Genomic DNA, 17,542 nt, shown 5'->3' with positions numbered 1-17,542 from the left:
TTTTTCTTATTTTTTTCTTACAGACACTTTTTCTTCAGATGCATAATTGTCCTCCTACTTCATTAAAGCAGTAGAGTGACTTCTTCCAAGAGATGTGCAGCTTTTTAGCAGCAATTTTAGAGCTAAATGCATTGCTGTATATGTAAACCAAAAGTGCTCCATAAAGCTAGTGCATGTATGTTGTGTGGCGGGTGATGCATGTCACACATACTGCGAGTGTGTGACTTGGTAGCACTGGCGGAGGTGGTGCATGTTGTCGCAGTGGTGTATCTGTGCTGCTGCTGTGCTCATGGCCCAGAGGAGGGCTGCCGGAGGCTGCTGCTGCCCCAGGGCGCCCATGAACGAAGACAATGCCCGTTTCTGCCTGCTGGCCGGGCTCATCCTACTCTACCTGTTGTGCGGAGCGGCCATCTTCTCAGCCCTGGAACACCCCTTTGAGCTGCGTGCCCGCCGCCTCTGGAAACATCAGCTGGACAACTTCACCCAGAGATACAGGGTCAACCTGGGCGCCCTGCACACTCTGCTGCGTCAGTACGAGGAGGCGAACGGAGCTGGGATCAGAGTGGACACACTGAGGCCCCGCTGGGACTTCTCTGGAGCTTTCTACTTTGTGGGCACAGTGGTCTCCACTATTGGTAAGCCATGTCTTTCTAAGATGCCATTTCAAAAGTTCTTGGATTATTGTTTTGAGGTACCAGCTCATACTTTTTATCAACCTTGACCTTTTAACCTTTTTATTTTGTGTCTCCTCTCTAGGCTTTGGCATGACCACACCGGCGACCATAGCTGGAAAAATATTCTTAATCTTTTATGGTCTCATCGGCTGTGCTGCCACCATTCTCTTCTTCAACCTCTTCCTGGAGAGGATCATCACAATGTTAGCTTACATCATGCGTTGGTGTCATGAGCGTCGGCTAAGGTGTGCTGGAGTTGGGGTGGTGTCGAGCAGGGAAGAGACCTCCGGAGAGGAGGACAGCCTGGAAGGCTGGAAACCATCAGTCTATTATGTAATGCTGATCCTGGGTGTGGCGTCGGTCATGATTGCATGCAGCGCCTCCACTCTGTACAGCCCCATGGAGAACTGGAGCTACGTTGACTCCCTTTACTTTTGTTTTGTGGCCTTCAGCACCATCGGCTTCGGGGACCTGGTTAGCAGTCAGAGACAGCAGTATGAGTCTCAGGAGGCCTACCGACTCGGGAACTGCATTTTCATCCTAATGGGGGTGTGTTGTATCTACTCACTCTTCAATGTAATTTCTATTATCATCAAGCAAACTCTAACCTGGATTGTGGGTAAACTGGTCTGCTCGGGCGGCGTCAGTCCTGCTCCTGCTCTGGACCCGGGTGCCGGTGGTTCTGCTGCCCCTGCCTCAAGAAAAAAAATAACAACCGCATCCGTCCGCTTGCACACCTCAGACAAAAACGCTTAAAACGCAACACCGTGCAGCCCATCACATCCCACTGCCCTGCAGGGAGACACCGTTACATGGACGGCTCGGTAGAGACAGTGTGTGACAGCGAGACAGATGCAGGCGCAGTCGCTGATGGGGTATATGTGGGCCGTCGTCTGTCAGGAGAAATGATCTCTGTCAATGAGTTCATGGTGTCCAATAAGGTGTCCCTGGCATTGCTGCAGAAGCAGCTGAGCGAAACAGCTCATCAGGGCCCACGGCAAAGCTACAGCCATCAGAATGGATTCTCTGGTGGTGTGGGGGCCTTGGCCATTATGAATAATCGCCTACAGGAAACCAGTGTGGATAGGTAGCACTAATGAGATGTCATTCTTGTGTACATTGCTTTAGGCTTTCTATAACGGAGCCCTAATTAAACCTGTTTCTTTACTGAGTGGATTAGAAAGAGTCAATAATTTATCCTCAGCTTGACGATAACATTCTGTGAACAGAATAATTACCCTCCAATTTGCAATTTGAGCATTTTCAATGGAAGTCTATGCAGACAATAGCAGACCTCCAGCATGGATTCTGGACATCCAATAATTGATAACATTTTCCTCTACGTAGAAAAAGGAAGCAAAAACATTGAATGCAATTTAAAGAATTTAACATCACTTTGAGGAGGGGTCTGATGTCCTGAAGTGATTGGCTCATTCAAAAGCAATCAGATGAAAGAAGCAGTGAAGGACCACTTAGAGGGGACTGCTGATTTAAGAGTGCTGAACATGTCCTCTGAGCTCCTCATAAATATGGTTGTATGTGAGGTGGTAGTCAGTGTTAGAGAACATACAGACATAAACACAATGTCTACAGTCTCCTCTTAACGAGCTGCTTATACAGCATTAAACATTTGAATTGTGATTTGTATTTAAACAGAGCTTCTCAAACGCACTGCAGGAGCTCAGGAACACTGAAAGACAGACATTTTGATTTGTTGATTGCTCACAAGTCGCCCTTCTTGTTTCATCAATGCATGTCATTGAAATTCGTAGTAATCATGAAATAGCGCTGAGATCCAAGGTTTTCAATAGAGCACATCTAATCAAACGAGGCCTGTAGAGGACGTCCTTATGTCAATAAGTGCTTATAGTCGCAGGATCACATCATCAGAGCAGAGAGCAAGATTCAGGCTCTCCTCTGCTAGCCGGAGGAGATCCTTTACTATGCAAAAAAATAACATTTTCTGTAGCATTCTGTACAGTACAGTTTTTCATCAGTCTATGGGATGATGAGTGTGGGGAGAAAAGCTTCAACTTTCGAGACAAAATCCTCCATTTTCCTCTAGTGGTCACGCTTGATGAATTGTCTTCACTGTTAATTTGAAAATAATGAAAAAATTGTTCTTTAGTTAGTTATTGTGGGTACAAATACTGCAAGTAGTCAATTAAATATTCTTTATTTAGGTTTTAAAACAGTCATGACTCTTAACATGTAATGTCTATACACAGAAAAATACTCACTGTAATGATAAAACAATTCAATATATGATGCGGATAAAATGAGCCATACCGAAACTGACCCGTTCTGATGCTGTTTGTTTTATCTTCACTATATACAAGATGAATAAGGCAGCACAGTACATATTATCAAACTAATGGAAAAAAACACATTTCACATACACTGTATTGAATAAAATGTTTAGAAATTTGGTTATAGGAATATAGAAAGAATTGCAAAAAATATAGGCGTAGAACTTATTCACGTAAAATAGATTTTGATCGGTCAGTAAATAAAGATTTTAGGGTATTTGGCCAATGTTTGGATACCTTTAGTTCAGAATTTGTTCACAATCCAACTGTTACATACTATATATCTCTTTTGATAATAATCTATCAAATATTTTCACATAATTCCTAACATATTACGTCACTTCACTCAAGCAGTGGATCTAATTCTACATGTTTAAAATAAACACAAATTGTAGAAGTAAATGCCTTTCAAAAAACGGTTTAGATCCTTGTGAAATGTATTTTTTCTTGACTAAGTGTGTGTATGCATTTAGATTTAAAAAATAGAAATAAACATTTAATTAGTGTCTATTTGTAACTTTTTACCATGAAGAAAAAGTTAAATTAGTTCACTCCCATCATCAGCCCAGCAGCTAGCACTGTTAGACGGTTAAAGCAAATGGGTATATGTTAGCTGAACGCTAGCTTTTGGTTGGCACTAAACCATTTTTCATTCCTTATTTTTAAAACATTTTCGTTAAATACAACTCTTCATATGTTTGTTCATTTATGATTTTATCCAACGACAATATACAATTTCACAGCTGGTTGTTATTCAGTTTTACAGTCATTTGAAATTATCATCTGTATTTTCTGTTCACTGAATATGAGGCAGAGGTTTGTTGCTGGATCGTATCTCTGAGTAGGTTTTTATAAAATGTCCATCTTGTATAAATATAAAATGTATCAGGCTTTATCATCTTTTTTTGTGCAATGTATTTGTTATGACAAGATGCAGTTTGCTTGTATGATGTAAACAAACACCCCTGTCTGTTCAACATCTCCCTTTTTGTCAAGTTGCACACAGGCAGAAGACAGTCTTAATATTTACATTAATTACAGTCCTTCAGTGGGTCCTTGGAGACCAGCCCGGTTTCTCAAGAGCCTCCCAGGCCCTGGACAGACAGGCAATGGAGAAAATAATGGTGAATATACTCTCCATGTTAAAGGAAATAATATGTCTTCTAATGGTTAGAATGCGACCGATGTATAGTTTGTACTCACATTTGGTAGCGTGGGATTGTGGGTCTCTCTTTGTTGATAGTAAGCAGAAATAATGCAGTTCCTTCTGCAACACACAAGTAACATGGTGTCATTTCACAATACAGGGAACACACACATATACGCATTTTGTGTCTCTTACTTGCTCTGTATGCCTCCACCTGGTGGTAATCCAGGGATGTCAGTGGATGAGAGGATGGTGAGGACAGACAGCAGGTCGGGTTCCTCCCCTCTGGTGCACAGCTCATCATAAATCTCTGTCAGATATTAAAACAAAAATATAGAAACTTTCAAGTTTTATATTTATTTTAAATAATAAGCCTTGGAGTTATTCTGTGTTTTCAATATTGTCAACAAACATATCAAACATGAAAAGTCCAAAACCAACAATTCTTTTGACCAAATCTCAATCATTTTAGCCCTAAGCCTATTGGTGCTTGCTATAGACATACTTCTTAAAAAATAGACCACACACGAAAAAAGTTTCATTTTTTAAAAAGTAAGGTAAAAAGTAATCTGCCAAAACAGCTGGTCCCGGTAGATTTGAACAAACAGTACTCAAACATCGCATTTGTTGTGGACTATTTTCTGCTGCAGATTACTACACTGGAGTTCTAGTGAGTTTTTGTCGCATTTGACAGTATTCTGTATGTGGGATTGACTCAAAATAAACTACAGTTCCCATGTTCATTGTCATGAAGGAAAATGTCACCCAGTGCAACTGTGTGGCTCACTGTTTTTGGGCAACAATGGAGATCTATGGCAGAGCGGAATAATCTATACCAGGCTCTGGCTACATAGACGATGCTTCTTATTGTCAGTAGGATCAATTCTTTGTTGTTTTTGATCTTTCATGGGATTTGTTGACAACAAGAAACATAAAGAGTATCTTAGACTTTACTATAAAGTGTAAAACCAGAGCATTAGTAACAGGGATATTGACTGTTTTTGTATCAATCTTGAAACCCATCGACTATCGATCTGATGACTGATTAGCCTCTGGAGTCAAGGTGCTATATTTCTGGGCCTCCGGTGTAGCCAGTGTATACCGGGGCCAAGACTTCCTTTACAATGAGCTGCTCAATGTGGACAGTCCAATTAGCAACTTGAGATGCCATACGGGAGTTCGAGTTGAGTGACTACGTGTTCCACCTCTTTTGCTCTCCATGCGGACTGTTTACCTGCATTCAACCAAAGTCAGCTGAAACGTGATTGGTCAGGATTACTCAGACTATACCAACAGAAACACGAACCTTTTCCGAAACCTGCCTTCAGATTCTGCATATGAATGCATAATTCAGCATATGAATGCTAATCTGTTCACAGAGATTACTTTTGTATTAGAATAAATTGAACCACGACAAGTACAGAAGAGGTCCATCTCAATGTGCTTGAACTGCAAATCAAAAGAGTAAGGATTTAAACATCAAACCCTAAATGACAAAATGAAGTGCCTAACATGATGGTACGTTGCCTGTAGTGTCCCTTGTATATCAATTTTACTCACGCACCTGCTACTTTGGACTCCAGCAGGTCCTCCAGTTCGGCCTCCTGGTGTAATGCCTCTGCTGACAGCTGCGGGGCTCCAGGGAAGCACAGCAGGATGATGCTGATGTTGTCCAAACTGCCCTGTGGAGCAAAGTGATATTAGCGGAGGTGATTAACGATTGGCTGACCTTACAAATGTCAACATCTGATACATTGCCATATCTTGAGTGAACAGTTTTAGAGATAGACCATTTTCACCTCAAAGTCACCTTACAGGTGCATTGGAGCATTGACATGTAAATAGAGCGTGAATGAATCTGTGACATTTTGAGGTCATTGTGCACACCAGAGCTGAAGCTCCGTTACATAACAGAGTGACATGATGGATATGACAGCCAAACAGACTGCAGCATGGATGTAGGCATGTGCACATGTCGTACATGCATATACTGATGTGTTTATACAGTATAAGAAAATACAACATAAACAATGAACCCAATTTATTTGATTAATTTCAAATAAAGGATGAGCTTAGAGAGGAAATTTGTTTTACTTACTGAGGCAGAAGATATTTATCCACTAAATCATGGGCACAACTTAACACTGAAAAGCTTAAGTGGTCTTGACAAGCTCGTTCTCTGATTCTCCAGATTAGTTTTACTGTATAGTGAACAATGTCCTTTACTGTACACCCTGAAATCTATTGTTTTTCTATTGTAATTCTAATGTTAGAAAATAAGTGGATATGGCTGTAGTCAAATAATTATTTCCCTCGAGGGTCTGAAATTATTCTTTATTTTTAAGGACGGTATGACGAGCAATTGGATTTTCTTGGACATCAACCTTAAATCTTTTCCAAAGCTCTCAGAGCGAGAGGAATAGGTCCATATAGAAACCCAGAATAATCCCGTATTTGCTGTTTTGACACCCATGCAGGCTATTTTAAGGTGGTTTCTCACACTATTATATACGTTGAATAGCAGCCATTATCGAAATGAGACTGAGCCAAAGCTCAACCAGGTGCTCACAGATGCTTTTTTTTTTATCTGGTTCACTTCCATATGGGCATGGACATGTTTAAAGTGGCTATAATCAATATTTTCACAATGGATCACATGACTATGTGAAAGCGGTCGCTCAAAGTGACAACACCACAGGGAATAATCACCTGATTCTGCAGTTAACCTCACCTGTACAGATCATTTTAGTGTTTTTTACCTAATAGTTTTGTTTTCCAGCAGTCTTAAATCTCACCATATTACATAAATTCTTACCAAGTAGACTTTAACACTTTTATCTTTGTAGAAATAAAATACCAGACCAACAAGTTTTCAGACCATTTATATACAAAAGAAAAATGAGAGGATCGAGAACGTTACCCTGTGGTCCTCCACACTAAATTTACACTTATTACCCACTCAAAGCTGTTGGATAAAAAAGTTAGATATAAGAATAAGGTGCGATTGGAGCAAGTTTGTGAAAGCCTTAGTGAAAGTCATATAGAAGGTTGATTGTGACTTATTTGCTGTGTGTGTAATATTAATCAGATATAAGTCGTGCTGAGTTACCTTCATAAAGCTGTAATCTTTTCAAAAAAACCTGGAATGACCTCAGCAGCTTTCAGATCAAGCCAAACCTACTCAACACAGTCACAGTTCAGCGGATTATGTTATTACATAAAATCCACTGCCCATTAAAAATGACTGTAGGAGTTATTTATTTGATGTTAGTATATAATTATTTTATTCCAAAGTAGTATTGTTTAATTATTCTAGATGTTTGCTTATTTAGGTTAGATTTTTTAAAATATATTTAGATAGCTTTTTCTTGTGATAGTCATTCGATTAGTTTAATAATTTTTTGTTGTTTTTTTGGGTCGTTTGTTTGTTTTTGAATTGGGTAACACTGTGGGCACCTGCCGTTATATATAGAAGCATGCACTGTTTTTTTTTACCAGAGCAGTAGAGGCAGCAACAGGATTTTCTTTGTTCTTTAATTTGCTTGTTGGTTTTGTTTTTTTAGATAAATCATCAGAAACCCAGAATCCTGTATGAACAATTAACTATTGTTGTCAGTGGCCCTTTGATTTATTTTTGTTTTTGTTTTTTTGACAAATGGCCACTACAACAATCGAACACAGTGTTATACTGACATTGTGTTTTGTGTTTATAATCAGTTAAAATTATTTGCCAGTTTAACTACTGAACATGTAGAAATGCAGATAACATGATAAGATACTCTGGTTTTAAGCCACTGGTTCTGACCTTATAGAGACAGAGGTCAATGACTTGGGTGCAGACATCCCTCAGGTCAGTGCAGACACTCAGGCGGTTGTGAATGAAGGCGCACAGCTCCTCGTTGCTGATGGTGTCCCACACCCCGTCACAGGCGAGCACCAGGAACTCATCTGCTGGTGAGCGCTCCACCACAAACACCTCCGGCTCTGGTGATACCATCTGCTGGATGGGCGTCCGGTTCTCTGCTCCCTTGTAGCTGAAGTCCCCAAGACCACGGGACACCGCCAGGGAGCCGTTGATCCGTTGGATGGACACAGAGCCGCCTGCACTTTCAATGCGCTCTTTCTCCAGAGGACTGTAAGGTTTGTGGTCTTCAGTGGAGAAGCAAACCTGGCCAGACCGGCACAACATGGCCCTCGAGTCACCGCAGTTGGTGAAGTAGATGTAATACGGTGAGATGAGGGCGGCCACCACAGTGGTACCGCCCCTCTCCCAGCCTTCTCGACGGGCCGCAGAGTGCAGGTGCTTGTCTGTTTGCAGGAAACCCTCGATGATGGCTCCTTTCACCCTTTCAGGGTCATCCTCTGGTCCCATTCCACCTGTTTGCACAAACAGAAATAATAATGGAATACTTTGTGTTTTCTGGACCCCGGCATACCATCATCACTTAGAATGGGGTAGATTTTTGCAGAATACAATGAGGAATAATAATAGAGCCTTTTTCTCCATGAAAAACTTCAAGATCAGACTAAAACCTAGGTGAGCATCACTGTAATTATAAAAGATAACAACACTCCACACAGCTGATTAAATCTTTTGTATTCAATCATGCATTTTCACTTGCAAATCTTTCACCTGTGGCTAGGATCTGACCCAGAAGGTGCTGGGAGCAGTACTGTGCCACCGAGCTGCCTGCATGACCATCGAACACAGCGAAGAAGCTCCAGTCGGCCAGTTCTCCACCCAGCTGTGGCACACAGTTGTGGAAGTCCTCCATGTTGGCCCTCCAGCCCTGCATGCTTCCCAGGGCATAGGTAAGGCCCCAGCGGGCGCAGCCCTCCTCGGTTAGCTTGTCCAGGACCGGCCGGTCCAGGTATGGGCTGGGGATGACCTCCTCCTTCTCACCATCCCCTGGCTGCTCCCCCTCAGCTGCTCCTCCACGGCCTCCTTTGAAGAAAGAGCTGACCCTCTTCTCGGTCTCTTTCACCAGCTGCCGCATAAACGCAGGCATCTCGACGCTTCCTTTCCTGGCCGTCCTCATGGCTTTTTATGCCCAGCTGATGTGAGTGGAATCTTCTGTTATCCCTGCCTCGGTGTTTGTGGCCGGGATGAATGGCTGAGCTGGGCCTGATGTTGGGCCTGTGCAGTGTCTGCGTAGCCCTGCTGCTCCAGGGCTCAGAGCATGGCCGCCTGAGCTGATAGATGCTCTCAGTGCTGGCTGCTCCCCCCCCTCTCTCTGCTCATCTCCTTCCTCTCCTCTCTCCTCTCTGGAGACCTCACTGATCAGTGCTCTCTCCTCCACTCATCCTTCCTCTCCTACTGGTTCTCTCCGCTGTGCTGCTGTGATTTTAACCCTCTTTCTCACTTCTTCATAGCTCTTCCCTCGTTCACCAGCTCTACCCTTGTTATTTTCCCTGCCTCCTTCGTGATTGGCTGGCTATTTATAAGCACCAATCCCTGCTTAGCTTGCATGGCCACTGTCATGTTTGAGCTCTCCCTCTCTCACCGTCCTCCTATCTGAAGCTCTGCCCCTCCCACATGTTTGGTAATCTGAACGTGTGAGCAGTTGGGATTATGGACTGCCACGGCAGTGGATTACAAGTCTGTCAGCCATTTAGCACACAGTGTGTTACTCATAGTGGTGAGAAGGAACAGAAGGTTTCTTTTTACAGGTTAATGCACACAGCTGATCACTTTGAACTGATATTCACTTGTATACATTAAGCATGGTGACAGTGCAATGTAATGTACATCTGCAGGGATTCATGACTGATCATGCATCAATTAAAAACAGAAATTGAAGCTGCATTAATAATTTATTTATCGGTCGGATTGGACTCAGGGTCGGAGGGTTTTTTGTATTAATAATAATAATAATAATTATTATTATTATTACTAGTTATATTCTCAGTTTATTAAATGAATGACATATCTTTTTAATTCTGGAATTTAATGTGGCATCAAAGCAAAATCTGCTGTTGGCCAGATGTTGGTTTTCAAAAAACATGAAGGCAAAAAATGATATATTTAGCAACAAATTGATATCTTCATCGGGACAAAAAATGGACAATTCAATAAAGGGGGAAAGTTGCTTGCTGCATGTCTTCAGTTTGAATTTTTCAAGATATCAAAATCTGACTTTGAATTTTGGATTATGCATGTCACCACAACATGACTTATAGCTGCTTTTTTGGCACTATTCACCAAATAACTGCTTAACTCTGGGGAGTCAGCCAGGATGAGATCACTGCTCTCTGTAATTCTCCCCATACTTTGATTTTCGGGATGTCACTCTGCCAGTGGTGACACTGTGACCAGGCAGGAAAGGATGTTTTAAGGACTGTTTGAAACAGTTCAGCAAACTCACTCGTCATGGTGGTGTTAAAGCAGCTTTTCAGAAAGTCAATGTTTTTTTGAATGGGATTTTGGTTAGATGCCTCAAATGAGATCTGTGGTTAACACAAGCTTAAGATATTGAACATTTTGCCATTCGATATAAAATATGTCAGTAGATATCCCTCTTGTGAATTTTGAAGCTTTTAAAAAAATATCACAAAAAATACAAAGCCAGAAAAAGATAACATATTATAGTATGTCACAAAAAATATCATAGTATAGTTAAAAAAAAAAGTAAAACACAAACATATTATAGTGCACCATAAAGATTTAATTAAACAAATCATAGTATAATATGCCATAAAATGTCATACAAAATATTTTAAAAGTATGTAAGCATGTTAAAGTCATAAAAATATCATAGTATAGAATGACATAAAAAGCCCTAAAAAAGTCATCATGACTTTTTCGACATACTATACTATGACTTTTTTCAACATACTATACTATGACTTTAAAAAAAAAAAATTCGGCATACTATACAGAGCCATTATTTCACTTTTTTTTTACATATTATGCAATGACCTTTTCGACAAACTATACTTAGATTTTTCTGACTTTCACTTTTTTCGCCATATGACGCTATGACTTTTTATCAACATAACATAACATGACTTCTTAAGAACTTTTAACGACATTCTCTGACTTTTTCGCCATTCTATACTTAACTTTTTTCAACATACTATACTATGCCTTTTTTATGACTTTTTTACAATTTTTGACATTAGATACTAGTCTGCCCTGTGATAGGCTGGCGACCTGTCCAGGGTGAACCCTGCCTTCGCCCATTGACAGCTGGGATCGGCTCCAGCACCCCCGCGACCCTTAACTGGATAAGCGGTTATGGTAGATGGATGGATGGACATTAGATACTATGACTTTTTTTAGACTTTTTTCAACATACTATACTATGACTTTTTTTACTATGACTTTTTTGACCCACACACTGTCTTCTTCACTTGCGTATAAATATATTTTAGTAACAACGTTTCGGTACGTAGACCTTCATCAGGTTATTATACGATACTATGACTTTTGTTTGCCTTTTTTCGCCATACTATACTATGACTTTTTTCAACAAACTATACATTGATTTTTTTTCTACTTATTTCTCTATAATATACTTTGTCAGTTTTTTAATGATTCTTTTTTTTTAACATACTTAATATGATTATTTTAAATATACGATTACATGACTTCCATGTCATTTTTGTACATGCTATTCTATGACTATTTTAACATACTTTTCTAGGATTTTTTCTGATTTTCTCCAACAAACTGTACTATAACTTTAATCATTTATTGACATACTTTACATTTACTTTTTCAATATACTTCTATAATATTATTTTTTAATTACTTTATTTGACAAACTACACTGACTTTTTTCGACATACAATAATATTGACATTTCTTTTTTTTTTTAAATACTATACCATGTCTTTTTTGGACAAATATTATGATCATTTTTCAGTTTTTCTGACATATATAGTATGACTTTTTTAAACTTATTTCAGCATACCATAGTATGATTTTTTGTTTTTTTGTTTTTTTACATACTATACTATGACTTGAATTTTTGTTTCTAGATACTTTTTTCGAAAAAAGTAAAAAAAAAAGGCAAAGTAAATCTAGGACTTTTTTCTTTCGACACAGTATATGAATTTCTTTGACTTTACTCGACTATGATTACTTTTTCAGTTTTTTCGACATACTATAGAATTAATATTTTTTAAACTTATTTGGACATGCAAGACTATGACTTTTTCCACATACTGTACTTTCACTTTTTTTATTATATATTTTTTAAAGCGACTATACTATGACAGTTTTTTTAACTAGTTTTCAACATTATATATACTATTGCTTTCTTTAATATTTTTGACATATATTATGATTTCTTTTCAGTTTTTTGACATACTCTAGTATGACTTTTTTAAACTTATTTCAGCATTCTATACAATTACTTTTTTTTACTGTTTTTACATACTTTACTATGACATGTTACAACATACTTCTTTTGACTGAGTATACTATGTCTTTTTTTGCACTTTATCTCTACTTTTGTCTATATACTATACTATAACTATTCTATGACTTTTTTCAACATACTCCACTATGCCTTTTAATGATTTTGGTAAACATACTATGACTTTTTATAACTTTGTACATTTTATCCCTTTTTTTCAACATATGACTTATTTTTCACAAATGTATTTGACTTTTGCAACAAACTATACGATGACTTTTTTTATGACTTTTTAAATTTTCTACAATACGACTTATTTCAACATACAATACTATGACTTTTTTTTTTTTACTTTTGTCGACATATTGTACTTTGACTTTTTTAAATACTTTTCTGACGTATTATGAATTTTCTATATGCAAGACTATCACTTTTTAAAGAAGAAATATACACCTGCAATTGAATTACCTTTTTTCTAAATTACCTTATATATACACATATATCTATATATCTATATATATATACATATATATATATATATATATATATATATATATATATATATATATATATATATATATATATATAAACTATTGCCTTTTTATGACATTTTATTCTATGATCAGTTTATGTATTTTTTAGACATACAATACTATTGCCATTTTATTATTTTTTCAACCTACTATACTATGTGTTTTTTTAACAAACTATACTTTTACTGTTATTTTACTTTTACGACCACCACCACCAACAATAACACCTTTGAAATCAAAATTCCGCCCCTGCTAAGAGACATGCAAGCTCATGTCTCAGGTTCCCTATTTGAGTGTGTGTGTGTGTGTGTGTGTGTGTGTGTGTGTGTGTGTGTGTGTGTGTGTGTGTGTGTGTGTGTGTGTGTGTGTGTGTGTGTGTGTGTGTGTGTGTGTGTGTGTGTGTGTGTGTGTGTGTGTGTGAGAGAGAATCCAAACGGGGGTATCCAATACAGGATAAAATTAGGCCAGCCCAGCCTTATATTGCTGACGGAGCTGGGGTGGCCAAAAAAAGCCTGGAGTCCGAGCCAACTGTGGAAGCACAAGGAAGGGAGGACAGCAAGCTGGATCGTCGCTGAAATGGCCACCAAACGTAAGAAAATAAATGGTGACAGATTAAAGTAAAGTGAATAAGAGCAGACAGGGAGCTGGTCAGTTGGAGGAGGAACAGAGACTTTTATTTTCCCATGTGCTGAGCAGGTGTGAATACAGATAGGATGACCAGCCAAATACTGAGTCCTGCATGTCTTTCATTTGGTGGACAGATGGGACTCAAGTAAATGAGACCCTATTGCTGATTGATTGTTGTTTGTTTGTTTCATTCTTAAAGGTCCACATTTCCCCATACAACTAGAAGATTAACAAGTTAAACAAGATATTTATTTTTCTTCTAATGCTATTTTTTAGTTCATATTTAACTTTTTCTGAACAGGATTAGAATCAGAGTGAGGTTATGCCATGCTTGGAAAATGACGACATAAGTTTAAGTGTCTTTGTTTCTACCTCACCAGCTTCCTGCTCAAATTTACCAATAAATAGGAAACCCAGAAAAAAGTTCACTTATGTATTTCTCTAGAAACCTGGTTCTAAAAATGGGTAGCTGGTTAATTGTGTGTGTGTGTGTGTGTGTGTGTGCATGCATGACTCAGTTGCTTGTAAATTGTCTTTTGAGAGACATATTGTTGTTGTTAGAATGTTTGTACATGTTTAAGTGTACGATTCCCAAGTGTTTGCTTTAATCAAAAAATGACATTAAGATTAACAATTGAGTTAGGAGGCTGGAATAATGTTTTGATGTTTGAAGATGTAATGTCACACTGTGACTCATAGTATAATTATTCCATTATTTATTATTAATTCAGAAATGTGTGGAGTGCATTATCACAGAATCATGCAGATGCATTTTTTTCTGAAATATTGTCTTTTTGTCAAGAAAAGAAATTAACAAAGAGATGCTACTTCTTAGGATGTCCTCAATTAGAATATTAGGCCTGAATTTCCCCAGATAGGTCCCATGAACTGGATGCTAATATTGTAAAGATTAAAAAATATTGTACTGAATAGAATTTATAGAGAGTACTAAATAGAAAAGGCTATTTATTCTTGCAACATACAGACAAATATACAACATTTGTTGCATCCATGTATAGATAACTGGCATATTTAGTGACTCATTTATTGTCTAAGTAGGGTTCTTAAAAAACTAAACATCTATGTTTTTAAATAACTTTTTTTGGTAATAAACAGAGGAAGACAGAAGAGGAACTGGGTCATTTGAATCAGTAGTTAGAATCATATAAACTCACTGCTATGTCAAATGTTGTCCCTTTTCAAAGAATGTTGGAAACCTTATGTGAAATTATCTGAAACAAAGTCTGAGCATCTTTAAAACCCACAGCGAAAGGAACATATCTGCATATCTACCATGCAAACAAAACAACATAAATAGAGTTACAGTGCCTGACAGTGCTTTCTTTACTATCAGGCAATTAAACTTCTCTACACCCTTCTGTCATCTATCTTAGTGAAGACACCACAATGATGAGTTATCAACCGGTTAAAGTGATTATGGCTTGACAGTAAAAAAAAAAGCAGGAAAGAAAACACTGCTTCATTGGCATGTATTGCAAAATAAAACCTGAAGATGATCACACAAGTTGTCACTAAATTAAAAAAAAAGAATGACTGATTGATTTCTATATTAATAAAAAAATAAAGTTCCTTATCTAACTGATCAAGGCGTTGGTGAGTATGGAGTAGATGATCTACAAACTTTATATTTCTGTCCCAGAGTTTGCCTCTGTAAATCCTACATTCATTGTTATTCATCTCATTTACTTTTTCTAACATGTGTGCGTCTTCCTGTTCAGTTGTGGATCTGGTGTATTGGCGGAAACTGAGAAAGACCGGTATGGTGTTCACGGGGCTGGTGATCAGTCTGGCCAGTCTGTTCCAGCTGAGTGCCATCACCGTGCTCTCCCACATTTGTCTGGGTGTCATGAGTGTCACCTTCACCCTCCGTCTCTACTATAAACTGCTGGAGCTGCTGCGCTGGAACCCTGGGGTCCATCCCTTCCAGTGAGTCTGTCAATGTTGATTTAGACTTCATTTGTGTGTGTTTTTCCAACTTCAATCTCACACTGAATGCTGCTGCGCTGCTCTTTATTAGTTGATAATCAATCATGTTGAACTTGTGTATAAATGTAGGGCCTTGATGTTTTGAGTCACTTCTGAATTTGTGTTCTTAAGGGCCTGCTTATGTGTAACTTTCTCCAGGTCATATTTGGATCATGATAGCTCTCTGACAGATAAGGAGACAGTAATGCTGGTGGAGGAGGTGGTGCTGCTGATAGCGTTCGCTGTCACAGAGATCAAAAGGCTGATTTTCATCGAAAGCATGATCGACTCAATTAAGGTCTGAGTATGACACGTGTGCAGCTTCACAGAGCTGCATAGTGGGGTTGTTGACCCTCAGTGGGGTCTATAGTACAGTCGACTCATCTGTGAAATAGTATTAATTCATCACTTAACAATCAAATCTTTGTTCTGTGCTCTCTCAGTTTGTCTTGCTCCTGTGTCTTCTGACCTACGTCGGAGTCTTTACCTGCGGACTGACTCTGGTGATAACAAGTTAGTTCTTCATTCAAAAACGGCTCATTAGTGTTTTCTAATCTGCCAACTCTATGATTAAGGTCTATGGGCAAACAAAACTACTCAGTAAAAGTAAAGGAAAGATCATGGAGAGGGTTTAAAGAGACCAACTTTGACAAGAGAGAGAACAAGTCTCCTGTTTTCAAAGTCAAAAAGAGTGTCCAACCATTCACCCTGACATCCTCCCTTAAGACCGATCCACACAGAGACATGTTGTACACCACAAATTTCAATGGAGTAACGTAATTATTTATTTGAATAAACCTGCACCATAGTACTGAAATAATTTCTCCTCTGTCTTTGTTGAACAGCTGTGATCGTTGTTTTCTCCCTTCCACTGTTGTACAAAAAGCAGCAGGTGAGAGTTCTTGCTTTTTATCTTAAAATCTAAATTCTTCATTGAACTGCAACATCTACTCTAGCAGATAAAGAGAAATAATAAACCATATTGTATTATTACTATTACCATGAAAATGATAGAGAAATGCTTTGAGAAATGCTTTGAATGCACTGACCTGTCATTTTGGTCACAGATGCGGATAAGGAGGATGGTTAGAGCCGTCAAAGCTTTTGTAAAGAGAATCAAAAACATGTAAGTAACCTTGTCTTTAAATAATGTTCTTTAATGTGCTCATAGTAACCCAATATGAACATATCTTTGTTGTGATGCCCCTGTTTTGTTGCAGGTTCCTTGGTCTGTATAAGTCAGTGAAACCGTCTCCTGCCCCTGCACCCGCAGCTGCACCTACACCCGCCTCCGCCCCGAAACAGAAAGCCAAGTCAAAGTAACTTGTTGGTCACGTGTTGAAAGCACCCAGGATTTGGAATTTGGAAAATGTTGGAATGGTACATCCTCAGTTGGGCCGCTTTGAGGGGCAGCTCATTTCCATTTCTCCACCGTGATGTTTGTTTATGGGAGCGAGATTTAATTGATCCTGACAGTTGAAACAAAGCTGCCATTCACTCACGGAGAAGAAGTGGAAATGTACGAGGAGAAGAATTTTATTTACTGGGATGCTTTCTGTGGGCAGCGTTTAATATAACCAGTTCACACTGTCATCTACTCCAAGCAGGGAAAGAAGAGCTCTGTGTTTTTTCCCCCTCTGATAACAGCTCTATTTTTACATAACAGCGAGCACCATGTTCCTGTTAAGCTGCAGAATTATTCATAACGAAGCAGTGAAGCATTATTGCTGCTCTCATTATGTAGCATCATAAATTGTTTGCTGGCTAGAATAAATCTGACATGAACATCACCTGCCATTAATTAACATGAATGGTTTTGTGCTTGCTACATTGCAGTATTAGCAAAAGCTTTTTAAGAAGCAACATCTTGAAACTTTTATGAAACATGAGCACTCTTTATGTT

General features: G+C 38.6%; 3 protein-coding genes across 3 annotated transcripts; 2 read left to right on the top strand and 1 right to left on the bottom strand.

The window, feature by feature from the left end:
* The first annotated feature begins 289 nt into the window (after window positions 1–289).
* Window positions 290–1,765, top strand: kcnk12l (potassium channel, subfamily K, member 12 like). The gene is given in 3 exon segments (XM_054626175.1): window positions 290–635; window positions 757–1,305; window positions 1,308–1,765. Coding segments are annotated over 3 exon segments (1,353 nt in total).
* Window positions 1,766–4,059: 2,294 nt separating this feature from the next.
* ppm1nb (protein phosphatase, Mg2+/Mn2+ dependent, 1Nb (putative)) lies at window positions 4,060–9,169 on the bottom strand. The gene is made up of 6 exons (XM_054626408.1): window positions 8,764–9,169; window positions 7,936–8,507; window positions 5,695–5,812; window positions 4,326–4,440; window positions 4,187–4,250; window positions 4,060–4,077 (listed from the first exon to the last, which is right to left on the bottom strand). The coding sequence occupies exons 1-6, from the start codon at window positions 9,167–9,169 to the stop codon at window positions 4,060–4,062; spliced, it is 1,293 nt and encodes a 430-aa protein (XP_054482383.1).
* A 4,433-nt stretch (window positions 9,170–13,602) lies between these two features.
* rtn2b (reticulon 2b) lies at window positions 13,603–16,962 on the top strand. The gene is made up of 7 exons (XM_054626572.1): window positions 13,603–13,615; window positions 15,393–15,600; window positions 15,799–15,937; window positions 16,083–16,152; window positions 16,485–16,531; window positions 16,707–16,765; window positions 16,860–16,962. Exons 1-7 carry the CDS (start codon window positions 13,603–13,605, stop codon window positions 16,960–16,962), a joined length of 639 nt encoding a protein of 212 aa, XP_054482547.1.
* Window positions 16,963–17,542: the final 580 nt, after the last annotated feature.

Source organism: Anoplopoma fimbria, chromosome 24 (genome assembly GCF_027596085.1).
Source record: "Anoplopoma fimbria isolate UVic2021 breed Golden Eagle Sablefish chromosome 24, Afim_UVic_2022, whole genome shotgun sequence".
Taxonomy (NCBI): domain Eukaryota; kingdom Metazoa; phylum Chordata; class Actinopteri; order Perciformes; family Anoplopomatidae; genus Anoplopoma; species Anoplopoma fimbria.
This window is presented reverse-complemented; position numbering and strand designations above follow the sequence as displayed.

Bases quoted from the DNA above. Each gene is read 5' to 3' on its own strand.
- rtn2b (XM_054626572.1), top strand. The intron at 16,153-16,484 runs GTTAGTTCTTCA...TTTGTTGAACAG, and splicing joins ACTGACTCTGGTGATAACAA to CTGTGATCGTTGTTTTCTCC. The intron at 16,766-16,859 runs GTAAGTAACCTT...GTTTTGTTGCAG, and splicing joins GTAAAGAGAATCAAAAACAT to GTTCCTTGGTCTGTATAAGT.
- ppm1nb (XM_054626408.1), bottom strand. From the start codon at position 9,169: ATGAGGACGGCCAGGAAAGGAAGCGTCGAGATGCCTGCGTTTATGCGG. The intron at 8,508-8,763 runs GTGAAAGATTTG...TTGTGCAAACAG, and splicing joins GGGTCAGATCCTAGCCACAG to GTGGAATGGGACCAGAGGAT. The intron at 5,813-7,935 runs GTCAGAACCAGT...TTTGCTCCACAG, and splicing joins TTGACCTCTGTCTCTATAAG to GGCAGTTTGGACAACATCAG.